Source organism: Dromiciops gliroides, chromosome 5, assembly GCF_019393635.1.
Source record: "Dromiciops gliroides isolate mDroGli1 chromosome 5, mDroGli1.pri, whole genome shotgun sequence".
NCBI classification, from domain to species: Eukaryota; Metazoa; Chordata; class Mammalia; order Microbiotheria; family Microbiotheriidae; genus Dromiciops; species Dromiciops gliroides.
In genome coordinates, this window is record NC_057865.1 from 85,585,286 (window position 1) to 85,599,658 (window position 14,373).

The 14,373-nt window shown below is 36.3% G+C and overlaps 1 protein-coding gene across 1 annotated transcript in view; it reads right to left on the bottom strand.

The window, feature by feature from the left end:
- NOM1 (nucleolar protein with MIF4G domain 1) overlaps window positions 1-14,373 on the bottom strand; it is a 30,467-nt gene that overhangs the window by 12,962 nt on the left and 3,132 nt on the right. The window contains exons 3-5 of the mRNA XM_043969049.1: window positions 12,249-12,444; window positions 4,274-4,597; window positions 3,675-3,785 (exon numbers count right to left, since the gene is read on the bottom strand). Coding sequence (XP_043824984.1) covers window positions 3,675-3,785; window positions 4,274-4,597; window positions 12,249-12,444 — 631 coding nt within the window. The remainder of the gene's footprint in view (window positions 1-3,674; window positions 3,786-4,273; window positions 4,598-12,248; window positions 12,445-14,373) is intronic.

Here is a 14,373-nt window from a genome sequence, read left to right on the forward strand (position 1 = left end):
TAAACACATAGAAAAGTTTCTCCAGTTGTATGCTTGGTAATGTCAGCTTATTCTTTGTGCTTAAAAAAGAAGTTTAGCTGGCGCATGACAATGCACGGTAACATCCCTACTTCTACAATCCACTGAGAGTAATATTCTCAAACAACTTGAGATAGAACAAACACTTCCCCAAGAGGACAACAGATACTCAAGAAGGGATGACTTGCTACTTGTTTTCAGACAGAGACCTGTTGTTGGTTGTTAGGTGAAAAGATAAGAGGCAGAAGGGGTTCATATATTGTTACTGTCAACAAGTGAATAACTGGGTATGAGTTTACCCTGACTGGTGGCTAGGTTGCCTACTTAATGAGTAGATATACCAAGTATGGATCAACTATATTCAATAAAAACTCATTATATAAAAATAAATGTTGAAACTCTTTCAAGAGCTTTTATTAAGATTTTATTAAGCTTTAGAGGCTTTCTTGCCTAAATATACATTATGTATGCCCCTTTAATTAGAACTGAGAGCCATATTAACAATAGTGGGAACTATTTAGCAATAGTCAATTTATATTGCTCAGTGTTTTCTGATGTTCTGAATAAGGGATTCTTAACCCAGAATCTGTGAACTTTTGAACAATTTGATAACCATATCAGTATATTTGGTTTCCTTTATATAATCCTATGTAATATATTTTATGCATTGAAAGACATTATTGGGGGAAGCTGTCCCCGGGCTTTACCAGGCTGCCAAGGGGGTACAAGTCACAAAAAAGGTTAAGCACCCCTGCTCTAAATAATTTAGAGATTTCTGAAATGGTTAAGAAACTATGTAATCCCAGGATGACGCCCATTCTTTTGTTTTTTGGTGAGGCAATTGGGGTTAAGTGACTTGCCCAGGGTCACACAGCTAGTAAGTGTCAAGTGTCTGAGGCCGGATTTGAACTCAGGTACTTCTGAATCCAGGGCTGGTGCTCTATCCACTGCGCCACCCAGTTGCCATGATGTCAATTCTTAGTGAATTTAATATTTTGGAAAAAAAGTTAAAAGACTAAATTATTGATATCAGCACTGCTTCGATACTTCAATAATCCAGGATTTCATAAATATAGTTTCCTTTTTCCATCCACACAAATGCTGACCCTTCTATAACATGGAAGACAATCTTTTCAAGTTACCTTTGATTCTATCCTGTTACAATGTTTGATATCATATCGCTTTCTCCTTTTCTGTCTGATTACTATGTTCAAGTTTGGAGGTTTTGGTTAGGATCTGGTTACTATGTTTGACTCGATTGTTAGTTCACTGGTATGTGTGTTAATTGTGTCTGTATTCGTGATATTATGGCAGTAAACATACATAAATATTTGAAGGACCTGTAGGGAATTCCCTTGTAATCATTCTATCAATGAAGATCACAGCTAATCTGCCACAGGCACCACATAGATATTAAGTAATTTGCTATGCTCACAAAGATATTAAGTGTCAAGGGCAGGAATCTTCTCGACTCCAAGTCTAGAGCTCTTATGCCCTATGCCACGTTTTTCCTGTAAATGATTTTACTTAACGTGCAAAAAAAAAAAAAAAAAAAGGCTTTTGTCATTATTAAGGGTACAAGAAACAGTATGACAAGGTGGAGAGAGAGCTATCTCCTCAGAGTAGGGAAGACATATAGAAGGCTCTGCATCTGACACAGACCCTGACTGAATCACCAAACCTCTTAGTACACCCTGGGAATTCTTTAAGACTATAAGATTTGGGGGGCAGCTAGGTGGTGCAGTGGATAAAGCAATGGCCCTGGAGTCAGGAGGACCCGAGTTCAAATCCAGCCTCAGACACTTGACACTTACTAGATGTGTGACCCTGGGCAAGTCACTTAACCCTCACTGCCCTGCCCAAAAAAAGAATATAAGATTTGTACTGGTAGAAGAAACTGCCTCTCTTGGAGATCCCTGTACCAATTAAATCATTTGGTTAAAAACACACATCCTGAAATTATGGAAACTATTCAATGAGTTAGTTTCTTCTTTTGAAAGTATATACTCCATGTATTATGCATGCCCTAAGAAATCTAGTGCTGGGAGGGAGGGAGAAAAATCTGAAATTGTAAAGCTTGTATAAACAAAAGTTGAGAACTATCTTTACATGTAACGGGAAAAAATTAAAATACTTTATTAATTAAAAAAAAAGAAATGTAGTGCTTTCAGACATCAATTATTTAGTAAAAGTCTCTAAAATTTATTAGAGTTAAAAGCAGAATAAAATCTACAAAGTAGAAAGCACAATTTAAGGACCTTCTGGTCTTTCGCCAAATTAAAAAGGCTGTTATATTCCAGAAATTAGTAAAAATAGGATATAGATAATAAGTTTACATAGCTTTGTCTTTACTTAAAATTTATCACTATCACCACAAAGGATGCTGGGAATAATAACAGTAGATAATTCATGAATTTCAGAATAAGGAAAGAACTGAAAAAGACATATAGAAGTTGTTAATGAAGTTCTAAGAGCTATCATTATCTTTTATTTCACAAATTGTCTAGTAGAGCTCAGGGATAAAACCAAGTCTAAGGCTTGACTGGGCAAATTAATCTTTTTGTTTTCCTTTTGCTATTGTTCTCCCTTAAAGTATGAAAACAAAGGTCTCAAAATGGGGATCTGACATGTCTGCTGCCCAAATACCTTCTTAATTAAAAAATGAGGTTGTAAAGGAAGTTTTCTAACAAGCAGTACTATTATATATTTGTTAACCCCTATAATCTCAATAATCATATTTAAACAAATAGCACAGTTTTGTTGAAGTTTAGTTAGACCTCATTTAAAAAAAATTATAAATAACAAAACTTGCCAAAAAGCACTATTAGGGAATAATGATTTATACTATAAAAAATCTTTTATAACAAGAATTCCTCTACTGCAATTAAAATCTATTTATAAAAATGTATTTATATGGAGTTACTTATAAAATTCAATTAAAATTAGAAATGTCATTTAAGTGATATTAACCTAAATGATTATAGCTTGTTTAAAGTGGTGGACCAGAACTGGCTTTTCTCACTTAGATGACACTGTAAAGTGAAAGACAAGGTATTGCCATTAGTCTACAATATCAGTTCACCCAAGATTTTCTTAGTACATGGTTTTTAGAGATTGATTATTGTGGTAAATAGTAGCAAAACAGATTAGAGACCATTAGACTAGTCACTATGACTAAAGATCTGCAGTAGTTATAATTATGATTTCAACAATAATTCTTATTTGTACTCTGAAATTTGGGTCAGACTTTGACCTTTACTAAAATTATTGCTTTCCTACAGCTTCACTTATGAATCTATAATCATGGGTACATATTAACCAACATATTTCAATATTTTAACCATATTTGATTCCACTTACTGAGAATATCTTTGCCAATGCAGAAAACTTCTCTTTTTAACTAAAATCAAAAAATACATCATGATGAACAATCTAATCTGATAGAAATTATTCCTTACATTAGCAAGGCTGGTTCTTAGACTACAGGCAAACATTCTCTTCAGGCCCATAAGTGGAGCCTTTCCAGCTTAATAGAAACTACACTGGAATAGCCTTGAAGACATAGGGTCACCTCCATGACCAAATGATGTACCAGAGGAGGACTGGCACAGCAGTCTATAATATAAATGCACATTAAACATTTTTTTTTCTTTTACCAATGTTCTCTGTAGTTTTCTTAGTTTCTCCACAGGTTCAGGGTCATAGCCTGGAATTTTGCGCATGTCATTATTCTTTAGTGCCAACATAGTCTCAAGCATGAATCTAATCTTTAAAAAAGAGAGAGAGAAACACTTAAAACTATAGTAAATAGAGCATTACTTAAATGGGCAAAAAACATAGCCCTGTATGCACATATATAGTGACTCATTATATTAAGGTAATTATTTTCTTTAGGTAGGATGTAAGGAACCTGCATTAACATAACCATTTATGCTTGTTTCAAAATAGTCTTCAAAATTCAAGTCAACATCATTTAAATGTCAATAGAATACAAGCCATTCATTATGTAAACAACGGCTATTGATCATGTTTCTTTATACTTAGAATTTAAAACTTCAGATTTACATTTATCTGAAGTCTGACAATTTTAAGGAGTTGGGTTTTCCACATGTTAAACTAAACTTATAAAATTAGCTTAAGTTACATGATTACCTATAGAAAATTAAATCCAATAGCTAATCAAAAGTTGTTTGTTTAAATATTCTCATCAGGCGTCCAATAGGTGAACAACATAGTTTAAATTATGTAATCATACCCTAGTCTGATCCTGGAACTTCTTGCCTACTCCACTGGCTTTGGTCTGGGCTTCACTGATCAGTTCCTTCAGGGACAAAGCATCATCTTTTCTTAAGGAAAAACCAACATTTTTCAGCATTAGGAGAATCAGTTCTATGTCCTTTTCTGTGAAAGTTCCAATAAGCCTTTTTAGAATGTCAAAGATGAGTAGAGATTGTACCACATGGAAGTTATACAGATGGGCAATTATGGCAAAGAGGTTGTCACATTCTTTCCCCTCACTACCAGTTTTATGTATTTCATCAAATTTCTTCACCACAGCTTCCAAAAAGTGAGCACCAACCTGAAAGTAGATAGAGAAAAAAAGTGCATTTTTTTAAAAGCAAGAGTAAGTTTTTCTTGGGATCCCCACCTTTGTTAACCAAATTTAAAATAGTACTTCTCATGAACATACTACACCCACAGAGCACAGAACATAAGCTTCAACAGAACATATTAATCTCTAGTGTTAAGTCCATTTGTACAATGCCTTGCACAAGTATTTAATAACAAAAAAAGTTACTCATCACCTGAAACATTAAAAATATCTGCAGAACATTTCTCTAAGATTTAGTTTTCTTTTAAAAGATCGTACTACTTCCTAAAAACTAGTACTAAATATTTAAACAAAACCTTTCTCAGAATAATTTTCATATACATACTGATTTTAATTTCAGGTTAATTTCACACAAATTCAAACTCATCAAACATTTAGAGAGGAAGAAGGGAATGCATATGAAGGAAGGTAGAATCAATAATACTTGACAAATATATGTGAAGTTAAGGAAAAGAAAAAATCAAAAATTATCTCAAGATTTGAAATATAGGAGATTGGGTGAATGGAGCTGCTCTGAGTTGGGAAATGGAGTGTCACGTGTGAGGAAGAGCCAGGAGGGTAGTGTCATTGGATGGCATAGTCCATGAGGGGAAGTAAAAGGTAAGACTAGAAAGGCAGAAGGGGGTTAGGTTGAGAAGGGCTCTGAAAACCAAATGGCATTTTGTATTTTATTCTGGCAGCAAGAGGCAACCACTGGAGTTTGTTAACTTAGGGGATGATGTAGTCACTTAAGCTTTAGGGAGATCAATTTGACAGCTGAGTGGAAGATTGAATGGTGTAGGGAAATCAAGAGCAGGCTGTTGTAATATGACATTGTCCCAGCATGAGGTGATGATGGCCTATACTGGGGTGTTCACAGTAGCAGGGAAGAAAAGGACATGAGAGATGTTACAAAGGTGGAACCAACAGGACTATAAAGAGACTGGCTGGACCATAAAGAGGTGGTTAAATGAAGAGACAGTGAAGAAGTACAGGCATGGAGGAACCACAGAGCTGATCTCTAGCCAAGTCTATATTACAGGTGAGTCTTACAGATACTAATTCAGCACATGTTTGATGTCTACAATGTGCTTAGGCAATCTGAGCAGTACATTCAAATTTATTTATTTATTTGCAGGGCAATGGGGGTTAAGTGACTTGCCCAGGGTCACATAGTTAGTGTCAAGTGTCTGAGGCTGGATTTGAACTCAGGTCCTCCTGACTCCAGGGCCGGTGCTTTATCCACTGCACCACCTAGCTGCCCCCCATACATTTAATTTTTAAGATTCTAAGCCAAGTAATCATTAACAAAACATATTCCAGTATATAAGGGGCAGTGCAGCATGGTAGAATACTAGATTTAGTGTCAGGGTATCTACAGGAAAGTCCCTTATTCTTTTAGAGTCTCTTTCCTCATGTGTAAAATAGGAACCATCATATATCCACTACCTACTTTGCACACCTTAAGGTTCTATGGAGATGTGAGTTATTATAAAGCCTAAAATTCAAATTATTTACAATGTGTAAACTTGAACAAGAAGGGCTTGGAGTCAGGAAGACTCATCTTTCTGAGTTCAAATCTGTCCTCAGGCACTTACTTAACCCTGTTTGCCTCAGTTTCGTCATCTGTAAAATGAGCCGGAGAAGGAAATGGCAAACCACTCCAGTATCTTTGCCAAGAAAACTTCAAATGGGGGCCATGAAGAATCAGACATGAATGAAAAACGACTGAACAACAACAAATGTGAACAAAATAAAAACAACTGTTTTCTTCAATATCCTCTTCTGATTTTTTTTAAAGCTTTCTTGCTGTAATTTATTTTATACAATCATAGTCAATCAGTTAAGATTTGGTGAAGTAATATCCTTATGGTAAATACACTATGGATATTCTTTGGGCAGCTATGGGCAAGAAAGATTGAGAAGAAAGAAGGGAGAGCTTGGAAGCAAGAAGACTAGTTACAACACTATTAAAATAGTTTAGGTGACCATTATGACTTGAGAGGACTGCCAGAACAAAATGACACTCCTCCCACCCTGGAAAGACAGGAAGTAGACTACAGAGGCAGAAGGAAGCCTGCATTTTCAGTCAAAATTAGAGTGCTGACTGTAATTGTTTGTTACAAGGGAGGGTTCTATAACGATTGGAATAACGCCACCTGCTGGAGACTTACTGTAGAAGAGTTCTGCCATGAAGCGAAGGTCTTTGAGGGCAAGACCCAGGAGTCTTTTCTTTAGCGTCAGGAAGTGACGCGGGCTAGTGGGAGGAGGAAGGAAGAGACTGGTGCTCGCGCTCAGGCTCTTTCCTTTGGACTCTGGTGGAGAGCGGAGCTAGAAATGTGCTCTCGCTTTAATAGATAGGAATGTAGGCCTTTTTCTCTCTCTTAACCAAATTCTTATTCTCCTTAATAAATGCTTAAAAGTCTAACTCTTGCTAAAGCTTATAATTTATTGGCGACCACTCATTAGATATTTTAGAAAGTTTAGCTAGATTTTTTGCCCTTAACAGTTCTACTGAGGGGTTTGGGAGTTACTAGGAATTGAAAGTTAATGGGAAAAAAGGAAATAAATATCAAGATACAAAAAAAATTTTTTTTGAGAAGTGTCTAAGCAAGAAGAAATGAATTGAACTGGCATGTCTTCAGTGGGTATGAAGAGAAAGTCAGATGCAAGACATTTTACAGAGATGGAAACAAAAGGACTTGGCAACTGACTATATGTAAAGTACACGTAAAGTAAAAAAAGAACTCCATGGGATAAGTGAAGCCAAGATGTCAGAGTAGCAGGAAGAAGCACATTTAAGCCCAACCCTAGAACTCTTCCACACAGATCTAGAAACAGGCCTGATAAAGAAATCCAAGGAGGGAAAAAAATCACAGTGAGTCATTTTTCTCTGGGTCAGAATATGGAGACATAGAGGTCTAAGTAAACTCCAAAACAAAAACTCCCAGGAACATTATAGCCCAAATCCAGAGCTAGGTTAAATAAAAAAAAAACAAAAGCAACAAAAAGAGCAACAAGAAGCAACCAGAAAGAATTCAAATACAAGGACCTATAGTCAAGATCATCCAATATTTGGTAATTAGCACTATAGAGGGACAAAGAGATTAGAATATGATATTTCAGGATGCAAAGAGTACAGGAATACAATCAATAATCACATCCAGCAAAATTGAGTATAATCCTACAGAGGAAACAATGGGCTTCCTATGAAACAGAGGCTTTTCCAAGCATTATTGATTTATTGATGAAAAATTCAGAGCTCCATAGAAACTTTGCAATGCAAACACAAGGGTTAAGAGAAACATTAAAAGAATGGAAAGGGAATAAAAAAGGAATATACTAGGTGGAGGGGCAGCTAGGTGGCACAGTGGACAGAGCACCGGCCCTGGAGTCAGGAGTTCAAATCCGGCTTCAGACACTTAACACTTACTAGCTGTGTGACCCTGGGCAAGTCACTTAACCCCAAATGCCTCACTTAAAAAAAAATACACACACACACACACACACACACACACACACACACACACACACACACACACACACTAGGTGGAGAGAGAGGGTGGGAAAATTAGCTCATATATAACCAAGAGTAGGGAAGCAGAAGACTACACAAACAAGAGGGAAAGAGGGAAGGGGTGAACCTCACTCTCATATGACTGTTCAAAGTAGGGAATACAAACACACACACACACACACACACACACACACACAGAATTGGATACAGAAATAGAGTTCACTCAACAGTGAAGTGGAAAGGGGAGATGTGAGAGAGAAAAAAAGAGGGAGAAGACAGTAAAGAAAGAATGAGTCCTAAGTAAAACAAAGTCTAAGTAAGAAGGGTAGATCTTGAAGAGGGGTTTAAAAGAAAGGGAAGATTCCAGATTAGCCCTTGGGTCAGGGAAAGAGATGAGGGGCAGGAGAGCAGAAGCAGATGGTACCAGACTCAGAGCAATGGTGTTGAACACAGTTCTTCTTTCTCACTACCCTCCCTCTTCTTTATAAAACGGAGACAAGAAGCAAATATACAAATAAACTCATCTATAAACAGAAGTCAGAAAGCAGAATCCAACAATAGGTTGTTTTCCAGAAACATAAAGATTCACAGAGTTAAAATAAGAGCAGAAAAGGCTTTAAGATCATGAAGCTGAGTAGCTAAGAGGGTGATGAAGTCATTTTCAGAAATAGATAAGTGAATCTAGGATAAGGGAAGAGGGGATTATGAACAGTGTCACAAAATCCAGGAGAATAGAAGGTATCAAGAAGGTGGAAGTCATAGGAAAGTCAAGAGGAACGTGGAAAGGAGGCCATTAGATTTAGCAATGAGGGTCATCATTCATGTTGGAAAAGCTGTTCCAGTGGTGGGGTTGTTATTGCTAGAAGCTTACAAGTAAAGAGAAAGGGGAAAAATGTAATGGTTAGAGAAGATTAAAGAATAAGGGGGAGACTTTTATAGGAGAAGAGAGACCTATATGGGAGATGGAAAAAGACTGAGAATGTATGAAAGAATGACTAATGAAACAAGAATGTAAAATAAGATGATTAAGGACACAAGTGGAGGGTTAAGCTTTGCTAAGTTAGAGGGCTGTCTCTTCCTCTGTGAGAATGAGAAAAGGTGGCTAAGGACATTGATTGAGTCCATTTGATGTGAACTGGATCTTTTAGTAAACAAAACACAAAGTAGAATTATGTAGACACAAAGAAACATTCATATGTGTACTTTCTGTTGTTTTTGGTTTTGGGTGAGGAAATTGGGGTTAAGTGACTTACCCAGGGTCACACAGCTAGTAAGTGTCAAGTGTCTGAGGCCGGATTTGAACTCAGGTCCTCCTGAATCCAGGGCAGGTGCTCTAGCCACTGCACCACCTAGCTGCCCCTACTTTCTGTTTTTGAATGGATTTAAATACAGAACAGAATTCTCAAGTTTTTACTTTAAACCTGCTTTTTAAAATTACACATTAAAAATAAAATTTGAGAAGGAAATTTAATATATAGTCTAATATTACAAATACAGACATATGAAGGTCAGCAATATCACTACATGAATAACTGGAAGAATTAAAAGTTTATTCAACTTTACACATTATTTCTAATATGGGAAATTTAAGGAAGTTTACATCCATCCGGAATTTAATTTTGATTCAGAAAAGACCAATAAAAATATTTCATTAAATGACACCATGGTCTTTAATACATTTTTTGTATGAGTTCCTGTGAGGATGTTTCTGCCATTATAGAATTAAAAGAAAGTTTAATGGAACTAGCATCCTGAAATAGCTCATTATACCTTGGCAAAAGCTTCAGTGGATGTCATTAGGCAAGCTGCTGTAATGACTTCCCCTTCGGAACAAGTAATTTCAACTGTCTTTCATGCTATTAGCTAAGGTATGGATGATAAGTATGACTAATAATCTCATGTTTGCAGATAAAGTAAACCCTCAACATGCTGTGAATGGTCATCGTCCAGAGTTATCATAACTCACTGAAATGCTACACTATCAGTGCTAAAACCTGATAGTAACTTTGCTCAAAAGTGTAACAATGTGATTTAGGAAGACCTAAGCACGTCCAGAAATGACCATATAATGGCACTGTGTGATTGCAATCAAAAGGTACTAAGAATGGCATTCAGGTGTTTCATTACATTTCATAATGGACAGGAAGAACTGGCTTACAACATTAAAGTACAGAAGAAAAGAGTATCTCTTCTGGAAATAACAGATAACTTAATACGCAGAGTTAATTACCAACCATTTATGTGCAGATTATTCACAACGGAAATTACGGACACTCTTTGATTTGTTTTTCTCTCTCATTCACTCACTAGCCACTTGTTAAGCATTTTCCACAGAGAAAACATTGTGTTAGGTGCTGAGGAGAAACAAAGATAATTAAGACATGGCTCTAGATTCAAGGTGCTCAGATTCTAAAACGGGGAGATGTGACATACGCAATATGGAATGTAATAAAAACTATCGTGTAGAAGAGAATGAGATTGGTACAAACTGCTACATGAAGTCAGAGGAAAAACTTTCTAAGGAGGGAGCTCAGAGGAATTCATTTAAAAGACAAAATTTGAGGAGCATTTTGAAGGATGTAGTTATAATGTCCTAGGCAGACAATATCTGGAATTCAGTTTTCAGTGACACATTAAGGAAGGACCTTAATAAACTTGAGCATATTCAAATAAGAACCACTATAATGGTTGAGGGAACTTGAAACCACACCATAAGAGATTCAAATGAAGGAATGGAAGCTGTCCAACTTGTATAAAAGAAGCCTTGGGTAGGGATGAACTGTCTTCAAGGGTTGTCCTATGGAAGAGGGATTACTTGTTCTAGCTGAACTCAGAGGGCTAAGTTAGGATCAAAGTATGGAAGTTACAGTTAGGCAGATTTCAGTTTGATATAAACAAAAATTTCCCAATAATCACTGTTCAGTTGTGTCTAGCTCTTCATGACCCCATTTGGGGTTTTCTTGGCAAAGATACTGGAGTGGTTTGGCACAATTAGAACTGTCTAAAAGTAGAATAGTTATCTCAGAATATTAAGGGAAGTGTTCAAGCAAAAGCTTGATGACCACTTGTCAGAAGTGTTTAGAAAGGGTTCTCACTTCAGTTAAGGGGTTGGATTAGACAAGCTTTGAGGTCCCTTCCAACTAAGGAAATCTATGAAATCTGAGAGTAATATATGAAAAATTAGAAAGGATAGAAGGGAAAACTGGGAACAGTTATCAATAAGTATCATTTGAGTAATTGATCTGAACATCTACTATGTGTTTTGGTTATCATTTCATGTTGTCATGTACAATTCTTTGTGACCCCATTGAGAACTTCTTGGCAAAGATACTGGAGTGCTTTGCCATTTCCTTCTCCAGTTCATTTTAAAAATGAAGAAACTAAGGCAAACAGGGTTAAGTGATTTGCCTAGAGTCTCATAGCTAGTAAATGTTGGAGGCTGGATTTGAACCCAGACCTTTTTTTTTTTTTAGTGAGGCAACTGGGGTTAAGTGACTTGCCCAGGGTCACACAACTAGTAAGTGTTAAGTGTCTGAGGCCGGATTTGAACTCAGGTACTCCTGACTCCGGGGCCGGTGCTCTATCCACTGCGCCACCTAGCTGCCCCTGAACCCAGACCTTTCTAATTCCAGGCATAGCACTCTATCCACCGCGCCACCCAGCTACCCTGTTTTGGACTGTAGGAGAAAATTATAAAATACAGTTCCTACCTTCAAATGCTTTACAGGCTAGTCACAAAGCTAAGCTCAAGTAAAACCTGAATCCACCCTTGACACATACTGTATCCTTTGGTAAGTCTTGGTCCTCCAGAGGACCAAGAAATTCTTGAAGCCTCTAACACTATGTTGTAAGAGAAATTTTCAATTTGCATAGGTAAAGGAAGGCTCCTTATTGGGAGCTCCCCATACCTAAAATGACTGGGCTAACACAAAAGGATCAATTGTGAAGTACACAAGGCAGAATAAGGCGCTAAACTGGGTATTATGAATTATAAGTTTGAGAATTAAAATAATTATGAATTTTAAAATATTCTCAATAGGAAAGAATGGAAACAATGGGCCTGTATAACTTCATTGCAGTAAAGACAGAGGAAGGAAAATGAGGAAGGTAAAAACTGCTCACCTCAATTCCTACAGTGTGGTGAAGAATGCTAACCAAAAGGACATGCTCCATCATCAGCCTGGCAGGCATCACAGCTTCAGTTACACAAGCATTCATAAGAACATCTGTCAAAGTATCATTCATATCCTTTCTACTGTTTGCCATGTATAGCTCTTCCAGCTGTCCACTTATAGATGCCATATTAGGTTCACTCAACCTATAGTAAAAATTATATTTCTTTTCAAAAATTTATTTCAGGTTAGCTTATAACATTTTTGGTGCTCTCAAGATTAATTAATTCTATTTTTTGTACTTAGAGTGTCAAATTCTATTGTTTTAAAAAGTTCCTGGATATAAATAAAAAAAAACCCACCACCACTGTATCCTTTTAATCCTAAGTATTTTTTCCATTTAAAACACTTTTACCTTACTCTGAACAGATACTAAACAATTCAATTCAATTCACTTTTTATTTAAGAAATACTAATAAACCCTTAATCTGTGTAAGGTACTGAGGATAAAAAAACCTCCCTCCCCTCAAACTTTTATTCCACTGGGAGAATTTTTAATATATTGAATAAATATGCTATTCGAAGATAATAAATATATTTTCAAAACAATGCACTCAAAAACATTTAAAATAAAAAATAATAATAATGCACTCCTTACAGTTCATGTTACTAGATGTTATTATAGAAAGAATGCTATACTAAGGCTAGCATAATGGGATCATTCACTGTCATTCTCCCATTGGTTTTTCTGTTAAAATATAATGCTAGTGATTCTCCCCTTAGAAGAACAAAGGTCCCTACATATTTTTCTTTTATCATTATGTCCTGAGTTCAGCAAAGGAGAATCCAAGGACAGTGTATACTTAATTTTGTCTATAAGCCTTTTACCTTCGGGATGCAGAAAGACCTCTCTAGGTCTGGAGTTATTTTTTTGGTGTCATGGATCTCTCTGACAGATTGATGAACCCTATGGACCTCTTCTCAGTATGTTTTTAAATGCATAAAATAAAACACATATGATTACAAGGGGATCCAATCATACTGAAATAGTTACCTAAATCTTTATTTTTATTTATTTATTTTCTTAAAAACAAGCTCACAGACACCAGGTTAAGAATCCCTGTTCTAGAAGATGGAAGAGGAAAAGCAGTGACCTCTCAGACCTCTCCCCCCAAATTAATCCCTGTTCTAGAACTTTAAAATTAAGGAGAGAAGTTAAGTAATTTATTTATTAAAAATAGATCAACAAGGACCTTGTATCAATATCTTATTAATCATATTGAAGTCTAGAATATTTTATAGAATAAAACATTGTAGTTCTTATTTAAGGTACCCATAAAAAACCAAACAATGTTCATCTACTTCTTCCCAACCAATGTGCTATCATGTCAGTAACTATACAATAGTCATTTCTTAATGTGTAACCACCTAGAGCAGAATGACTTCTTTTCCACTTGGTCTATGGATAGTATGTATTTCAAAGACACTGTATTCTCTTTGTCTGGGTCTCCTCATTTAAACTACACTTCTTAAAATCTTTTGTGGGTAGGGAGTCTAAAATAGAAAACAACCGAATTAGTATCATTTCATTCTCGTTCCTTCAATGATGATATCAATAACGACAAAGGGAAATTACATGAATCTTAGGACTTCTTATAATTGACAACAGAAAAACAGAAAAGGATAGCAAAATGTTTGGTAGGGAGTTGAGGGGACAGGGATATTCCTAGGCAGAGGTGGGAAAGCTGGTGTTCTCTGAATCTGAGTCAAAACCCACTATTGTAGGGTATACTTAATACCTCTACTTCTTCCCAGAAAGGAGACTTGTAGAGTGGAAAGACTTGGATTTATTCTTACCTCTGACCCTAGCTTTGAGACCATGGGCAATTGACTTGATTTCTCAGGAAACTGTAACACTTTTTATTTAGAGACAACTTAAAACTACACGTTTTCTGATTTCCTCCCATAAGGAGACAAGGCCACCCTTTCCAAAGTACGTTGAGTGTGATTTGTAGTATATGATATTTTAGTCTCCCCCCCTCTTTTTGCTAGTATAGAGGGAGAGAGTAGAAATGGTAGCCTTAGAGGGGAGGAAGCAGAGAGGAGGAGGAAGAGAATTCATAGGATGAATAAAA